This window comes from Coturnix japonica, chromosome 1 (genome assembly GCF_054131305.1).
Source record: "Coturnix japonica strain WE chromosome 1, WE-NBRP24, whole genome shotgun sequence".
Classification (NCBI taxonomy): domain Eukaryota; kingdom Metazoa; phylum Chordata; class Aves; order Galliformes; family Phasianidae; genus Coturnix; species Coturnix japonica.
The window spans coordinates 90983193-91001642 of record NC_140663.1 but is presented as its reverse complement, the minus strand read 5'-3'; the positions used below and the strand labels follow the sequence as shown (position 1 = coordinate 91001642).

The window sequence follows — 18450 nt, the reverse complement described above, 5'->3', positions numbered from 1 at the left end:
GTAGGTACCCAGATTTCTTGCTGGCATTTGCAGGGTCAGGATTTTATCTGTTATTATATTAACAAATGAGCACACGTGCCACTTTCAAGTGCCTTCAGCACCTTGCCACGTGTGGAGGAATTATAAGACAAGAAAATATATTTTATATGAGTCTGATGTCATCTCTTTCTCTGTCACAGAGACATCCACAGGTTAGCAGTCTGCCTTAAGAGTAAACTTGTTAAGTGGTATTTATTTTTCTTTTAAAGCCTGTCATTAATATTTACTAACAATTCATTCCAAATGCACCTAGATTTACAATAAGCAAGGACCTCCAGTCCTGTGTCATAGTTCCTATATCAGTTCTTGGGAGCTCATATTTTTGTCTTTGAAGGAGTGTTTCTTATATTAAAAAAGACAGATGCTGATGTTTGCTTCATGATAAAAGATCACTGATATGTTCTGACACAAGCACACTGTAGGTGAATGACAACATACAGAGTTGTATGATAAATGTACATAAAAAAACAATACGTATTTATACTGTCTACACTGAAAATGTACATGAACATCCTTGTCACATCCTCAGTGGATAGAGGCTTCCAGCGAAGGCTTTGAACAGGAAGGGTAAGATGAACATACAATGTTGCCAGTTATGTCTTACTTTAAAGAAAGATTTCTCCAGCTGATTTAATGCATTTTGCCAAACTTGACCTCATTCCATCTCAGCAATTTAGAGGTGTAAGTCTCTCTGTCACTCTTCATAGTTCTTTGTTCATTGCTGAAACTGGTGTCTCACCTAGGACAGTATGCATCAGGATAAATCCTTTTTGCCTATTTCAGAAGAAGCTTCTTGACTTCTTGCTTACTTCTAGCCTGCTGCAGAGTCCAAAGAAGAGAGTAAGCTGATGATACACTTTAGGAAACCTCCGACAGTATTCTGAGTTTGGTATTGAATGAGAAACAACCTATTATAATTTATCTTATCTTGAACAAGGAGCAAGATTCAAGAGTGCTTGAGTGCATGAAAAAATGATATAAATTGGATTTTCTTTGGTGCACCCCAAAGTTTTAGTTTGCTTGCAGCTCTCTTGAGCGTGTGTGGAGTAGAGGTACAGTCAAGACTGTTGGCTGGAGGCGTTACAGTCTAAACCAAGGAGACAATAGTGCTGCTGAATCTGGACTTGCCTTAATGTAAAGCTGCCCGGATGCAGACCTTGAGCACTTGTTTATTTCCCTCATCACGATAACTGCTAATTTCTGGTTTTGTTCCTTGGGGATTTTATACTGCCCACAAGAATTCAAGCTTTCCTTCAGATATTGGCCTTCCTTGAATGCCAACTTTATGAGATTGGGAATGCAGTGAATAATGATTTATATCTGTCTGTCAACAGCCAGAACATAGAACAGACAAGGAGGAGACGTCAATTTATTGCTGTCAGAGGCAAGTGATGTGGGGGGAATCTTCAGGTGAAGAACCTTTTTCTAGCACCCAACCTGCCCCTCCCCTGGCACAGCTCCATGCCGTTCCCTTGGGCCCTGTCACTGTCATGGAGAGAAGAGCTCAGCGCTGCCCCTCCGCTCCCTGTAAGGAGCTGCAGCCGCCATCAGGCCTCCACCAGCTCTGGACTAAACCAACCAAGGAACCTCAGGCATTTCCTACACTCCTTCCCCTCCCGACCCTTCCCCATCTTTGTAGCTCTCATGGTCTCAGAACTACAGGCATAGTGGAGTAAAACTGCAGAAACAGGAAATTACAGTTTGTACATGAGTAAATGGCATTTCAAAGAACCACATTACTTATATCGCAGCATCCGTGTCAAGTTGAAAGACACATTAATTAAATGGTACTTGTTGTCTGTAAAATGATAAGGAGGCTTTTCTTCAAGCAACACTAAAATATGAATGACTTAAGCGAGCAGAGGCCTGGGGACTGAACTCTGGTCAGAGACCAGTCTCACACATCAAACTGCAATAGATAGTCAAAAGCAGAACTTTCAAAGGAATGTCTAAACCTCTGTGTGACTGCTGCCAACCAAAATGCAGCTTAGGCTGTTTCCTATCATGATTCTTCTCCTGAAATTCTGGCAATAAATTTTCTGTTGCTTAGCAAAGTGTGCCACATAATCTGTCTTGTAGATGCACTATCAAAGTAATGTTAATCAGTGTATGAAAATCCATTTAATAAAATATATTAAAAAAAAAAAAAAAGAAAAAAAAAGAAAGAAAAAAAAAAAAAGAAAAAAAAGGCATGAATTGGCTGATGTTGGAGCTGTCTGGTGGATTACACAAAGTGCCTGCTTCACCGGACAGCTAATCCAAAGTAATCCTCTTTCGAGATCACTGATTCACCATCTGATTTGTAACCTGATTTGCACTGGGAATGTCTGCTGCTGCCAATTATTTCAAAGGGACAGATTGTTTTTCACTACATACACTCCAGCCTCCAGAATCGGATGGGCAGCACGCTATTTTCAACAGCTGATGAAATACAACTTAAAGAAAAAATAGAAGATCTGCACACATTTCTGGCCTTCTGCTAGAAACAATCCTACAGTAAAAATCCTATTTTGGCAGTCGTACCTCAAATAGACACAAAGGGAAAGTTCACAGGTTAAAAGCTTCCCTTTTAGCTTTTCCATAATCCTTTTCTCCAGCTTCCAGCTTCCTCTTTTTTCTGACTTACAATTTTCTCAGTCATCTCAACCAATGCCTGGGTGTGCTTGCTGCTTTTTCACACACACAACTGAAGCTGTTGGAAGAATGCTGATCCATTGAATGCACTGGACTTTGATGCCAGTAGCCTGGGTTGGGTTATCTTTCTCTTACAGAGCTCCTTTTTGATCTGTGGTATCTCACTTAACAGATCTCCAGCTCAGTTCCCCAAACAAAGATAACAATCTGCCTGCCCCTTGATCTGCCAGCATTTGGCTGTTGTTACTATTTAGACTACAAGATCTATGTGGCGGGACTGGTTTCTTACTGATTGCCTGTAGTGTTTAACCCAGTGAGGCCAGTCTGGGTCAAAATATTTACACTTGTCTCTACCCTAAGTATAGCAACTACACAATTAATTGCTAGTGGTAAAAGAAAGCACGTTTAACGAGTTCATCAAATTAATATTAAAAGAAGAGCATTTCTATGCTTCTCTTTGACTAAATTCCTATTCTTTAACTACATCATATATTAAATATGAATGTATGTGTGTTTTTTTGTATATAAAATGTGATTTTATTTATATATTGACTTCTTATACTGGTTTCATATTTTGGTTAAATATTTTGGTTAAATATTTCCTCATAAGTTGCTCTTTCATTAAGTAATTCTAACTGTTTGAGCCTGCTATCAGATACAAAATACTAAATATAAGACTGTGGAATCCAGCATATTTTTCACATTTGCATGTACCATTTAATAACTAGGAAAATACATTTAAAAATAATAATCAGTAAGGAGGAAACTTTAAGCATGCATTTGTTTGTTTGTCTTTTCACTTCATTTACAGAGAGTAAGTTAATAATAATTAAGTCCATAAACTAAATCAGGATTACAAGCTGAGAGCAGGGGACAGAAGGACTGATAAATGAACAGGAGTAATTCCAGATCTCAGACCATTCTTACTCCATTGCTATGACACTGAAATATGCAGATTGCTGGTCTCCACTTGAATTTCTGGGTAATATACTGTAAAAACAACAGTCACTTAAAGAATGTTGATGATATGAATTAGTTTGAGGCTAATTATATGAAGCTTGACATACTATTCACCTGAAGTACTGTGTCCAGATGTGGATTCCTCAGTACAGGAGAGGAAATGTATTCAAACTAAAAGAGAGGAGATTTAGATTGGATATAAGGAATAAGTTTTTTACCATAAGAGTGATGAGGCACTGCCACAGGTTGCCCAGAGAAGTGGTGAATACCCCATCCCTGGAGACACCCAAAATCAGGCTGGATGGGGCTCTGAGCAATCTGACGTAGCTATAGTTGTCTATGTTCATTGCAGGAGAGTTGGACTAGACTTTAAGGCCCCCTTCCAGCTCAAACCCTAACCCTAACACTTCCAACTCAAATAATTCTTTGATTCTATATTTCTTAAAAGGCTAACTGATAAACCCAGTAGAACTGGATGTTGGCAAGATGCTATTAATTAACCACATAAATGTCTTCAGTGCCTACCAAAAATACATTGTAGAGTCAATGGAAAGCCACTGCAGAAACTTCTATAGAGCAGCGTAAAAAAGCAAACTAACTCCCTGTTGCAAACTTTACTGCAGTGAAATAGAAAGAAATTGATGTTCTCATCTCACACTGAGGTTGGATCTCAGAATCTGATCAACATACATTTCCACAGTACACACTTTGCATCGCTTTTAGTGAAGGTGTAGCTTTCATTCTCAACTATGTCTTGTTTCCTGAGAAACAGTGTTTGGATTTGACTTGCTTTGTTACTCAAGAGACATAAAAAAGAAATGAAATTGGTACTTGCTACAAAAGGGATGCTTTGTTGGGCTTATGGGCACAGAGCTTTGTTTAGCAGCCATAACTTATGGCATATTCAATGGCATGACTCCAATAATGACAGTTAATTCACAGGGAAATTAACAAAAGGGACAGAGACAGGAAAATAAAGAGGAGAAAGGGGGTCTAGCAAGCAAGAGTAACAGGAACAGTCCAGGAGGCTTAGTTAACTGCAGCACAGTAGCTGGCAGTAATGAAGGTGATGGGGATGACTTGGATTTTAGCTATACATTCCTTTTGATATTACACTGGTGTTTTTTTCTGGGACCTGATCAAATTTCCCACTGACTGCTTCCATTTAAAATGCTCTTAGCACTGACAGACGTATGTTAACTAGGTGCAGTTCCACACACCTGTTGTGAAGCTTCCATGGGCATGTATTATTGGGTACATAGTTTCAAGAATTTAAGTGCCTGTTTAGTTTATTATGCACTGTATTTATTCTTCACTAATGAAAGCTAAAGGCCACAATACAAGAGGCAATGCAGAAAGAGGGTGGAACAGGTGACCGTCACACGGGGGTAGCTGTTTTCCAGGAATAAGGCCAGGAAAACTACAGGAGTGCAGAAAGGGAAGAGAAGACCACAGAGGTTCTGATAATGCTGGTTAAGATGAAAGACTGCCATTTTCTAAGAGTAAACATACTGTTTTCTTAGAGTACATTTACTCCTAAGGTCACATAACTTCAGTCTTGACATGTTACTTAAAAATTAATTTCACACAACTGCATCTCCTATCTCATGGCCTTCTCATTCAGATTCTTGACCGAGCAAGCAATGGTCATACCAAAGGACCTGAGATGGCTGGAAGAAGGCAGATGCCTCTCTGACATGGTTACCAGGCCAGTGGGCACAAGAGGCAGAAAAACTTCCTGCAGGTTTCCAAGCAGTCTTTCAGCAGCGTTAGCACTGGTCTGTTATCCTTAGGCAGGAGTCAAACCGACAAGCTAAAGACAATGGCAGTCTTATTTATGGTTCTGCTCTGTACATCTAACATTTCAGGGCTTGTACACCAGAACTGTGTTGTTGTGAGTGGGTGATGAAAATGAGAGCTGAAATCAGAATGATCATTTCTAGCTTTCTGCTTATTTACTTCCATTTTCCCCCTCCTTTTTTTTATTTTTACCCAAAGAGAGAGTTCAAATGCAGATTTTCTGATTGTTTCTATTTAAAATTAATACAACAACCCACTTGGAAATGAGGCATATCCATCCAGATGAGTATCTTTTAGAGAAGGCTTTCTACTGAGAAAGTCTTGATGTTAGACTCAGTGTTCCCTTTCACTTCAGAATAAATTAGTTAAACAGAAAGAAAATCAGCCATACCCAAATGCAAAGCTTGTTATATCCCATGAATTTCCACTGTGTTTTAAGAAGATGTAACAAGGAACAAACATAAAATGCATTTCCTACTGTGCTCAGTGCTGGATGGAATTCATGCCAGTTCCAGGGTTACATTAAAATCTCTGGGAATGCACAAATAATATCCAAGTTGAGAAGCTTCTATTTGGCTAAATACTAGCAAAATAAAAATGTTAAATATTTTTAGATGTAACATCTAGTTGATGTTGCACTAACTTTAAATATTGATTCCTATTCTAATATTATGTAAGGTTTTACACTGCACTAAAGCAAAATCATGCAATAAAAATGGAAAATCACCTCAGGGTGATGCATATTTGTTTTATATATACATAATAATGTCTAATGCAAATATGTATAAATATGTAGGTATGACTTAAAATCAAAGAGTAAACTGTACATCAACAGAATATATTTTTAAAAAGAATGATGAAGTGACTTTAATGGAAATGGACAGAGAAGCAGCCATGGTGGTTTGAATAGATTTTCATTTTAATTCTTTCTACTAAATCCACTTTTACCTGCTCAGCTATCAGGTTATTATTAATTCCTACAAACAGCCCCTTCTGAGTGGTTCACTCCTGCAATCTCTCTGAATACACACATTCTCTATACATGAGTCATCGCACAGCAGGACAAATTTAATCCTTCTTCTTCTGCATGACAGCGCAATGCCAAGCAAATACGTTCAGAACACACAAAAGAAGAGAAGCCACCGCCAATATCAGCAAACAATAATAGCGTTTAAGTTTTTCCATACATTTTCTTGCTTCAGGCAATCCACTGACATGCCCAGATCTGGCTCTTTAGTGTAATACAATAGGACAACGATTTACTCGTGTACACTGCATTTTATGAATAGTAATAGAATTATTTTAGGTCAAATAACAGTTGGTCTTACTCTGCAACTAAAGAGATTGGAAGAGCTAGTCCTAAGAGCAAGGAAAAGAAGCTCTGGAAACCTCCAGTCTTAGCAGTCCATGTCACAAAAGCCACCTACCTGCTACTAAGAGGAAAAAAGCAAACTCTTCATCTGATTTTTCATGACAGAGAGGCCAGATGCCAGTACTGAGCATTCAGAGAACAGGCAATCCTCCCAGCAGGGTACCAAGCTCCATGGGTCCTCCAGCCCCATAATAGCACGCAGGAGCCCCACACACCACCCACTGCCTCCCAGCCTTAGCTGGCACCTCCAGAAAGCTCCAGATCCATGAGATGGAAGGCAGCTGAGATCATCAGCTCCCATAGTATGTGCACAAGGCTAAGGAAAAGACAACAGAATATATCCATCATCAGATGAACCAACAGAGCCTTAAAGAAAGAATTACAACGTTTATTTCTTATGTCTCAAAACTGTTAAGAATAAATTATTACAATTTCTTGTTATTAGCTACGTACAAACGTGTGTGTGGTTATTCATACTTCATACAGATTTACATTGCTTACTACCATACAAACTATGTCAATAGTTGCTTCACAGAAACTTCTGCACAAGTCATTAGAATTGATATTGTGAGATAATGTTGGGCCTGGTGCTTCCTCTTTTGGATCTGGCTGAAAAAGCTGAAGATGGTACCTATCTACCCAGCAGCTCATTTTTGTTGCCAGATAGTTCTGCTGGTGTAATAAAAATGATTAAACCATCCTCAGGTTGGATGTCAGGAAAAGGTTCTTCCAGGGTGGCTGGGCGCTGGAATAGGAGCCCCATGGCAGCAGTCATGGCCCCAAGCTGCTAGAGTTCAAGAAGCTTTTGGACAATGCTCTCAGCCATACGGTCTGATTTTTGGGTGGTCCTGTGTGGAGCCAGGAGTTGGAATCAATGATCCTTATGGATCATATCCAACTGAGGATATCCTATGATTCTATTAATACTTTCTTGCATTGAATGTGAAGGAGATTTTGTGGAACTGTTAACAGTTCTCTGATGGTTAAATACTGACCACTGAAATACCATCCTGAGGGATGAGAAGAGACTCCTTTTACCTTAGGATAATCCAAGAAATTTAAATAAGTACATAAATACATAAATAAAAAGAGCAGTAAGTAGGACACCTGCCCTGCCCTAAGAAAGTAACAGCAACTTTGTGCAGCATTGTATTCCAGGGCAAAAGACTGAGGGCTAGGAACTGCCTGGAAACTCGAATATCCAGTAACAGGCCAAGATTTTGTCTCGAGGGAGGGGCTGAGAAAAAATACAAGTTTCCATATCCAAGGGATCTCAAGCCACTCTACCCTGATTGCAGGGATGCAAACTGCACCAGAGGGCACCCAACAGCAGGGCATCAGCTCTGCAGCTCTGGCGTGGCATAATCACAAGTCATTCAGGGTATGATGATTCTTAAGGCTGAAATGTATTGCATGTGTAGTAATAATGGCTGGCAATGCATCTTGTTAACGACAGTAAACTCAGTAAGACTGTACACTAAACTTGAAACTAGCCTAAATTCTTATAAGCAGTCCCATCATAGAACCATAGAATGGTTTGGGTTGGAAGGACTTTAAAGCTCACCCAGCACCACACCCTGCTGTGGACAGGGCTGCCCCCACCAGCTCAGGCTGCCCAGGGCCCCATCCGGCCTGGCCTTGAGAGCCTCCATGGATGGGGCACAACAGCTTCTCTGGGCAGCTGTGCCTCACTGCCCTCGGTATAAAGGATTTCCTCCTAACAGCTTAACTAAATCTCCCCTCTGTTAGTCTAAAGCTATTCCCTCTTGGCCTACTGCTATTCTAATATGTACAGTAAGTCTCCATTTATTTTTTTTTTTTTACAGGCCCACCATTTAAACCATCAAAATTAAGATTTGAAAGTATGAAACTTTTATAGGAGAGGCATCAGTGTGTTTGTTAGTTTTCTATTCCACAGTTTCAGCAACTCAAGTACAGCTTCCTTCAGTGAGTTCTGCAAGGGTTGCATGCACTTCATCCCCATGTTAAAGCATGATTTGATCAGAGAAGCATTAGATTTACAGCCCTTTCCTGAAGAGTAGGACGATTGGAGCCCCTGGCAACGTCTGTTTTCTGATAAAAGAAGGCTACATAGAAAGTGGCCCAAAGCGAGAAAGACAGGTGTGAAGGGAACAGATTCTTCTGCAAGGACAATGCATACTTGTTGCATTAATGACACTTCAGTCAGGAAGACAGACACATGGCACTGGCATTTTAAATACATACTCTCAGGTGGTAAAAAGCAGCATAAGGCAATATTAATGCAGAAGGCAGTAATTCCATAATTAGTTCTCTGTCATGAAAAACTTTCCGAGTTGCATTATTTACAGTTATCAAAACAGAAATTTACTTTGTAACTGGGAAATTACTTATACAGAACAATGTACATACAGTGCATTGTAAGCGTTCTGACACATTCAGTATCAGCTCAGGCTCCTGTTCGTGTCTAGTTGCTTCCTCAACATTAAAGAAGCTTGTGTTATATAAGCAAACAATTCAAAATAAATTATTTTCAATTCTTAACATATTACATTTTCCTGTAGACAATTACAATTATATGAGGAATACAAATGACCTGGAATGAACCACACTGAAGTCTTAGCTATCCATGTTAAAATTCAGTGAGCTGGGCCTTGTGTACGCAGATTAAAAGCAAGCAATCCTTGGACACTGCGCCACACTGCAGTGAAAGATGCTGAATTTTCCTTCTAATGGCTTCCCTCTTCACCTTCCACAATTTACTGGAGTAAAGTTTGAAGCAAGCTGTTCTCTTCACTTGCATTTCACTGCTTTATGTACTGTAAACAACAACACGCCAAGAGTTTGCTAAGAGAATCACACCACCAGTGACCCATCCAAGCTGCCTTTGAAGATAACAGTGATTGGCCCCCGTGAATCTACTTCACAAGATGCCTTAGGGAGAGACTTGGAATTACTTTAGAGTCACATAAAATAACTGTATACATTTTCACAAGCTCATAGTTGAAGACAACATCAGCATTATCAACAACCATCTCCCTTAGTTATGAAAAGAAAAGAGACAGCTGCTGCCAACATGCTTATTCCCAACTCCAACTGGGGCAGGATGTCCTGAGAACACACTCTGTTTTTGTGGAGATGTTCATACTGGCTCATTTGTGTGGCAGCCAACAGGATGCACATACAACATGGCACAGCTTTGCATCCAGTTCAGACTAACTGGTTTCTCAGTTAGGGCCTGGAGCCATCAGTGTCATAAACTGAGCTGCCTGTAGCCTTCAAGCACCTTCAAACATACATGGCAGCCGAGGATCACCAGCTTTGATGAAGGGAGCATTTGAGAGTGTGTGCTTATTTCACAGAATCTCATAACAGTTAAAGCTGGAGGCAGCTCTGCAGTTCCTCTAGTCCAGCTCTTTGCTCAGAGCACCTTTAACACTGCTGCTGAAAGCTGTCCCTCCTTTCCCTCATTCTTTGATCCTTGTTTCCACTTTCACACTGCCTCCTTCCCCTTTTGTCAGCACAAGTGCTGACGCAGTCACCTTGTGAACTGAAAGGATGAACATATTCAAGTTAAAACTAAACTAAACAGTGTGCAAGTAATTCTCAACTAAATCTTTTCTCTGATGTGGCTCACAGCAGCTGCAGCAATGCTTATGCTGACAAAAGATAAGAGGTAGCCCAAGGACAGGAATGAAGAGCCAAGAGCAAAAAGGGCAGGGCCAATTCAGTCTCTAGCATGCTGAATTCTGCCACTTAAAACACACGTGCTAGAGCTACAGTCTGGCATTTTAATTTTTATGCAAATCATTGCAATGATATAAATTCAGGCCTGGAAAGATTTGAAGCAATATGAAATTGCCTTGCACTGGCATAGCTGATTTCTGAGCCTGATGCAGCCACACTGCCTGCTGGGCAAGGTTAGAATGGGAATCAGCCCCCAAACCGCAGGGAAAGTTCAGCTGGTAAAGGACCTGGCCCACCCTAAACCCTGGGCAGTGCAACAGACAACATAGAGGCAGTCTGAACCCATGTTATCAACTCTGGTCTGAGATTGCAACACCCGGTTTCCAACCTCAAACCTAAAGATTTGTGTGACTGGAGCACATGTTATTAGTGAAGAGGAGGCCAGTAAGTGTGAGAACACATGACATTGCAGACATCTGTAATTAAAGACCTCTGGAAGAATTATACTGAAGTGGTCTGAACTAAACAGAGTACTGCAACAGCTCGATCCAAAGATATGTATTTGATAAGACCTACCAAGTAAGCAGTGATAGTGGGAAAGCACTGCAAGTTAGCTTCTCCATTTTGCAGTAAAGATGCAGGCTAGTAGTGTAGGCAACATTTAGGCTTAGTCCATTGGCCAGGTCAGCTAGCTTGCACATGAAAAAGAGATTCCTGGGTGTGGAAAAGAGCAGAGCTGGCAAATAAGCACTGCTTGAACTCTTGTATGAAAAGCAAGCCCGGGCAAGAAGGTCTCATTTTACACCATTGGCACAGGAGTTTTTTTTTGTTTTTTTTTTTAGACTGACATAACACCTTGCACACTAATTCCTACATTTCTCCCCTCTACTAAAACATCAGCAATTAAGCCTTTAGACATTAGCATTCATTGAGGAGGAGGTGGAGGAGGAGAATACAGACTCACAGAATTGTAGGGGTTGGTAGGGACCTCTAGAGATCATCGAGTCCAACCCCAATACCTACCCATCTTAGACACTGTAGTACAAAACTGAAGTTTCATTTACAAACTACTGCCTTATAGATCATCTACCAAAAAAACAATTGCTGCTTCTTGATCAGGTTACTTTCACGCTGATCCCAACAGATTCTACTCTGATTAATTACCTCCCGGATTTGCTCAGGCAAGTTTAGGCAGCATGGAAACAGAAGAGAGGATGAGGAATGTAACATTTTAGCATAAAAACAAGGGCTTCTAAAAGCAAAGAATCTTATCTGCAATTCTAACACAGAAATCAAAGCAGATTTGGAATGACTTAAAAAAATATTGGCTACTTAAGCCTGCGACATTTACTTAAGCCTGTGACATTACTGGTGAACCAACAGCTTCACCAATAAAGCATACAGTTGCCTTCAGAGAAAAGCATAGCTGGTGTCACCGGATTAAGCTTTAAATTAGTAACTGCGTGTAACTGATGAACAATAAAAATAGCAACAATAACAACAAAAACCCCAGCCACACAGCAGAGAAAGATGTTGATGATCAAAGACGGGTTTAAACTTGTCTACCCTCGCTGTTAATTCCTCAGTGCTGGAGTGTCCTTCAGCTTCCTCTGATTTACACTGACTGTGTCATTATCAGAAGACAGTTATTAAATCTGCCCAAATATCAGTGGGGTAGAGGCTCCCACCTCTTTCATCTCAGTCACAAATTCTTAAAAAAAAAAAAAAAAAAGAGAGAGAAAAGTGAATTATTAAGCTCTCATCCACACTATCAATCTACGGTGATCTCCTATGGCTAGGCAGATTTTTATTATGAAATCAATACTCAAAGTTTCACATCACAGAAGACAAAAAAAAAAAAAAAAAAAGTAATTAGCTTCCTTTAAAGAGAGCACTCTTCTTTCTTCTGGTTTCCTGCAGGGTAAAAGCTGAGAAGAAGAATGAGGCAGTGTACAGACATGAATTACTACAACATTGGCATTAACAGATTATGCTGAAGCATGCCTTGACGTTCAAGTAGATTTTATTAAGTATTATAAAATATACACAATCTTAAAATACAGTGCATTTCAAACATAGAATCCGAGTCTTCATTAGTATCACTACAGTACTAAATTGATGCTGCACTTCCTATCGTATCAGCAGGACAGAAGGCTAAGAGATAGACATAAATACTCAAAGTTTAAAACCTCTTTCAGTGTCCCACTGCTTAAGGCTGTATTTCTGCTACCTGGATTGATTTTGTGAACTTGACATGTTTTTTAATCGATTGGAGGTGGGGGGCAGATCAGTGATTGTGTGTGCCTTAAAAAACAGAACCAGTATGAAAAACGTCTGTAAACTTGGCATTAAAAATATTCTTTAACGTACTTGGTACTTACAAAACTGAATACAGCCTACTTTACAGTCTTGGATGTAAAGTGAGATAAAAAATAAAATAAAAAATAAAACAGCACTTCATTATGAACTTCAGTTTCACCATACTTGAAATTCATGCAAAAAATGATGCGTGTTTCTTCACGTTTATACCACTGTTATGTCACCAATCTTGTGTGCGAAGTCAGACTATAAGAAAAAAAGAATATCATTAATCTAAATTAAAAATGGGCCAGGCAGTTTGACATACAGCAATTAAATGCACAATTCAGATAACGATCCAAACGATGGCCTTTCAGGTAAGAATTTATACCAGTGTTGAACATAACACATATGCAGTGGAGTAGCAAGCTAACTGTGTTTATTAGCTAACTTGAAAAGAAACAACTGAGTTTGCCGAGAACACACTTCAAGTCCGCTCAAGTCAGTGGCGCTGGCAACAACAAATAGGATCACTCTTCAATTGGCTAATAATTCAATTTTAATTCATCATCAACTTTATAGTATTTTCAACTAGGTTATTTGAAAATCCTCATTAATTTCCCAGCACACACCCACTAGAGTCATTCTTTAAAGTTTCTGGAGAAGTCTGCTTGGATGATTGTTTCTTCAGTTTCATCCCACTAACCTGAATCATCAAATAATCACGCGCTTTTGTTTACTGCTTGACACTCAAATACTTTTCTTTTTCAAAGTATCCAGTGATGCATCCTTACTCAATAAAAAATAGTCAACCATATTTATTTTCAAGACGTGACACAGAAGCCAGTTCTTCTTAATTAATAACCCACAAACGTGTATACATCTGCTGCATTTACTAGAAAGATCTCATTTTCTTACTCCACCATTCCAACCTATTAAGGCTTTCTGTATTGCCACCCCAGTCCTGGCAGATGCTTAAAAGATGCCTCAGCTCCACCACTGTTCCTCAGTCAGATCTGTAATTATAATGCTGACTCCAGCTATCTCAGCTCCTCACAAACTGTCACATTTCAATTTGAATTACACTTTGAGTAAAACCTTCCAGGTGCCTGTGATAATAAAAACAATTAAGTGTCTTCAAAAAACCTTGCTTGGAAGCATAATTCAAAGCAGTGCCAAGTACTGCTAGGCACTAAGTCATCATATTTGTTGATCTGTTCTACCATCTTGTTCTGGTACTGTTTATAAATTGTTTCCAAAATGTTTTTTGTTAGTTTGCTGTTGTTGCTTTACTTATTTATGCATTTGTTTTAATGAGTAACTACATGGTAAAGTGTGAGAAATCAAATTTTCAGCATCATTAACCTACCATGATCTCCATTTGGGAAGATACTGGCAACATTACTTTTTTCTCCTGGAACTTACATTCTACTCCAATTTAATGCATCTGTCTGTCCTCAACTCTTGTACTGCAGGAACAAGAACACTGACAACAGTCTCAAATTCTATTTGATAGAATTAACTGATATTCTTAAGAGACATATCAATTGAAGTTGTACACTGAGTCAGCAAGCAGCCTTTACTGTCTCTGCTTTACAACAGTCTGTCTTTGCTCTACAGCTAACATGGCAGTCCTATCTCTGACCTTTGCCATCAATAGCTCTCAAATAAGCAAGTGATAATTAGTAGTAATTAATTAGTAATAATAATTATAGGTAGTTAATAATTGCTAATCATATGCTTTCTAAAAAAAATAATTAAGCTGCTCCCCTCACAACTCATCCTTTCCCACTCTACTGGAAAACCCTGAAGAAACAGCTCTCACATATTTTACAAAGCTTGATGGCTGTTCTCAAGGATAAGACAGGCACGCAAGTTGGGGCTTACATAACCAGGGTTCTCCATCAAGTCTGTCCTGCTTACTCCCTTCCACAAATGAGTCTAAAGACAATTAACATCGCCTGCGTGTAAAAAAAAGGCAGTCTGTTGCGTGGCACGCACAGACCAGCTTAGACAGGATGATAGTTTTTGATTGCCCATTTCTTTAGAAGAAGCAGAAGTTAAAAATCAAATTCTTGGGAGAGCTGGAAGGACAACATCAAACAAATACAACATAATCCGCTTTCCCTTCTGCACTGTCCTGATACTTTCAGTCTTCATTTTCTTCTCCTCCTTCTCATCTAAGTAAATCTTTACTTAAAAAAGAAAAAAAGAAAAATGCAGGCTGGCAAGTGAAACCTTGCATGCAGCTAGAAGTTACTCATGAAGCTGCGATAAAGCAACAACGGGAAAGATAATCCAGCCACAACTGCTGTGCCTTATAAACAAAATATGCTAACTGTTCGGAAAATTCTCACAAGGACAAATTGATGAGGAACTGCTGCCTGACCAGGTACCTACAATCATACATAACCTAATGTTTATTCTGGATAAATAGGTTTCTGAAGTATTATGGTGGCTTTAAAGTGCCTAATACCAAAAAAAAACCAAGCAAAACTGTTTAGGAGCAAAAACTATGATGGAAAAGATCAGTGATAACTGTGATCTTCTACAAAAGCTCATTCAATAGCAACACACTACACTCAGAAAAGGGAAAAGCTGCCTAAAACCCATCCCCACTTCAGTGGTAAAATAAATCCAGCAATAAGAAATAAAGGCAGAGCGTAACAGAAAAACAGGAAAATCAGCCATTGGTGGAAGTGGGAAGATGCAGGTAAAGTTGTTCAGAAAGTCAAACCCAGGAGTCATTCACTGCAAACAGTGCCAGCGACAACAAGAAGCGAATCTGCTTCTCTCTGTGTGTAACTAAGTCTGGCTGTTTAAGTATATATGGCTAGTTTTGTTGTTTCCTTTTTTAAATAAGTAGTGTGATGGGCAAATCTAGTTCTAAAGCCTCTAACAGCCAACAGAATGATCTCCGTTCTCCAGGGGCCCTCGGCAGTCAGAACTAATGGCTGGCAAGCCTGCCTCGCCAAGCAGATTGGAACTGGATGATCTTCAAGGTCCTTTTCAACCCAAGCCATTCTGCGATTCTGAGATGTGAAAACTGATGAATAAGGAGACGTTCCCAGTGTTCAAAAAATAAGAAAAACAAATCAAAGCAAAGCAATGACATAGCCAGGACTTCAACTCTAATCCTCTACTTCATTGTCTTGGAACTGTTTTGTTATTGTCACTACTGCAGGTGAGTGTACTTCTGTTGGCCACATGAAACATTAAAGATGTCCTATAGCTCCTTGCGTTTTCAGCCATTTCCCCACAGGAACAAACCAAAAAGCCAGCAGCAAGTTAGATTGTTAATATGGTTGTCACAGACACAGAATGTTGTCAGAATAAAATGCACATGTGTAATGTAATGACCTAATTTTCACTGTCAGTTAATACCCCTCTCAGAGTGCTGATTAAAATCCTAGCTTGCCCAGGTATAACCGAGGGCAGGGAAATTATGCTAATTCAGGAAAAATAGGGCTGCTCAGCACAAAGGCTCTAACACTGCTTTCAGGTCTTTCATCTGGGAATAAAGTATTTTTGAAGGTTGTCTGAAGTTCAGCCCTGCCCACCCAAACCATCCAGTATTAAAAAAAAAACAACATATTGGTATATCTTATTTAAATAATACCACTAAGCTTCAAACAGCAACAATTTCAATATGTAATTGATTAACTTCAATATCTTCCAATTAGGCATGCCTAGCACGATCAGAACTGTTCATTATTTTTACAAGAATCACAATTTCCATTGTCTTGCCCCTGAAAAAAAGCCAACTGCTATAATTAAAGAGGTCTGACAAACTGTTTTGCCCCAAAAGGCCTGCAAATGAAGAAATAACGCTGTTGACACTAACTTCAGCCTTAGCAAAACAGGTATTTTAAGGATCATCGCTAAGCTCTGGTTCACCGTAGTCTGGAATGTAGCAAATTTGTTCCTTACAGCTCAGCAATAGGCTTTGTAAAGCAAACAGGAGTGGCATTTTCCGTCAAGACTGTTAATACCTGTTGAATCCTGTACTCATACCTCAGCTGTTCTGTTCCCCAGAACAATTAGAAAATAACTGTCTAGTATTTAAGAAAGTTACCATGTTCTCTTTTGACAAAATATAACATTCCTTAGCTGTCAGTAGAACTGTACAGTGTCTTTTAGCACCAGCAAAAGGAGGATTAACGGCTGCCAACAGGTCAGCCACCAGAGGGCAATCAGTATTCTCAAACAGAAAATGTATTACTTTGGTCCAAAGTGCTCATATTTAGCCATAATTTTTTTTAAGTCAGCTGGAGCAAACAAGGAAGAACAGAGCATTTTTCAAGTCTTGCACCTTAAATACAGTGAGTTTTCTGTCTTGCATAGAAATACAAAGGTAATTAAATTCAATTAGCTTCCATAAAGGAGTGACCTTAACCAAAACTCAAGTCTGAAGCAAGAGAAAGGCACTGCAATCCTTAATCCTGAATTATAGAATACAGGGATGAAATTAGGGCAACACCGAACAGTCCATTTGAAGGTATTGGCACACAAGGAAATTCCCAGCATATTCAAAGGCCACAAGAAACAGGTTAGACTATATTAAGTAACTACAAGCTTAATTTCGTATTTCATAGCTCTGCTGAGCTTAGATGAATTGTTTCTGCTCTTGGAAGGATTGGAAGTGACATAAAAGGACATCCTATTTATCGGGCCAAAAAAAAACCACAGCGCTGGCAGCAAAAACATAAGCTTTTTGACAAGTTCCACAAAACACCAGCTGTGCCCCAGAGTTGTCACCTCGTTCAGAAGTTGCAAGCTGTTCAATGGTTTTTATGCATTTACCACCAGCTGCCCTCACTTCTGGTTTAAGAGTATCAGTTTCCCTTCCACCTGAGCTTCCCTACCATTAAGTGGAAATCTGAAATAAGTATTTTATCTTATTCTCCTATGGATAAGAATGGTATAGATCAAATGTTTTGACTTCAGCCAACAGTTTCTTAGGAACACTGCCCATTCACGTGACAAGCAAGATGCTGAAAGTCACTGTTGACAGCTGCCGAGACCTTGAACACCGTGCAATTAGAATATTATCAAGCAATATGAAATATGGAGATCTGGATTCCATTATGGGAAGTAGTTTCATTCACAAATCATTAACTATGCTAACGAAAAGCACTACTTTAGTTGTGTACCAGCAACTGGCCACAAAAAGGCTGCAGATCTGTTTCTCTCGTATACACGAGAAACATTAGGCAGCAAAGGTGACGCAGTTGGATGCCATTATACTAAGTGTAGTAGATGAGGGTTTTTTATAGCTCTTCACCATCTGACATGGTGTTCTTGATACCACATTCTGAATTCTGACACCGAATTCTACCTCATAACCTGAACAGTCACTGCACCCCTACAGATGCTTGGAAAGCACCAAGAAACCTGGGCTGTCATTGTTGGCACTGTGTGGGAGACTTTCATTTACTGCAGTTCTTACCAGCTCTAACTGCTTCTTTATAAAGCATCATTAACAACAATATAACCAGAGTTGTGCCATGCAGAAATTCTTCACGGCAGGAAGAGTGCAAGAACTCTGCATTTCCTAGCAGTGAACACAAACTGATTATATGAACAACCTGTGAGTGCTAAAAGGATTAGCAGATAGTCTGAAAATCATCAAGTACTACTGGAAGGAAGTCCATTACCCCCCAGCTACTTAGCTCAACTTT

General features: G+C 39.5%; 1 protein-coding gene across 1 annotated transcript in view; it reads right to left on the bottom strand.

The window, feature by feature from the left end:
• Positions 1 to 12476: 12476 nt before the first annotated feature.
• Positions 12477 to 18450, bottom strand: part of CXADR (CXADR cell adhesion molecule) — a 30384-nt gene continuing 24410 nt past the window's right edge. Inside the window, exon 8 of the mRNA XM_015880569.3 lies at positions 12477 to 13036. Within this exon, the coding sequence (XP_015736055.1) occupies positions 12995 to 13036 (42 nt within the window). The 3' untranslated portion in view covers positions 12477 to 12994. The remainder of the gene's footprint in view (positions 13037 to 18450) is intronic.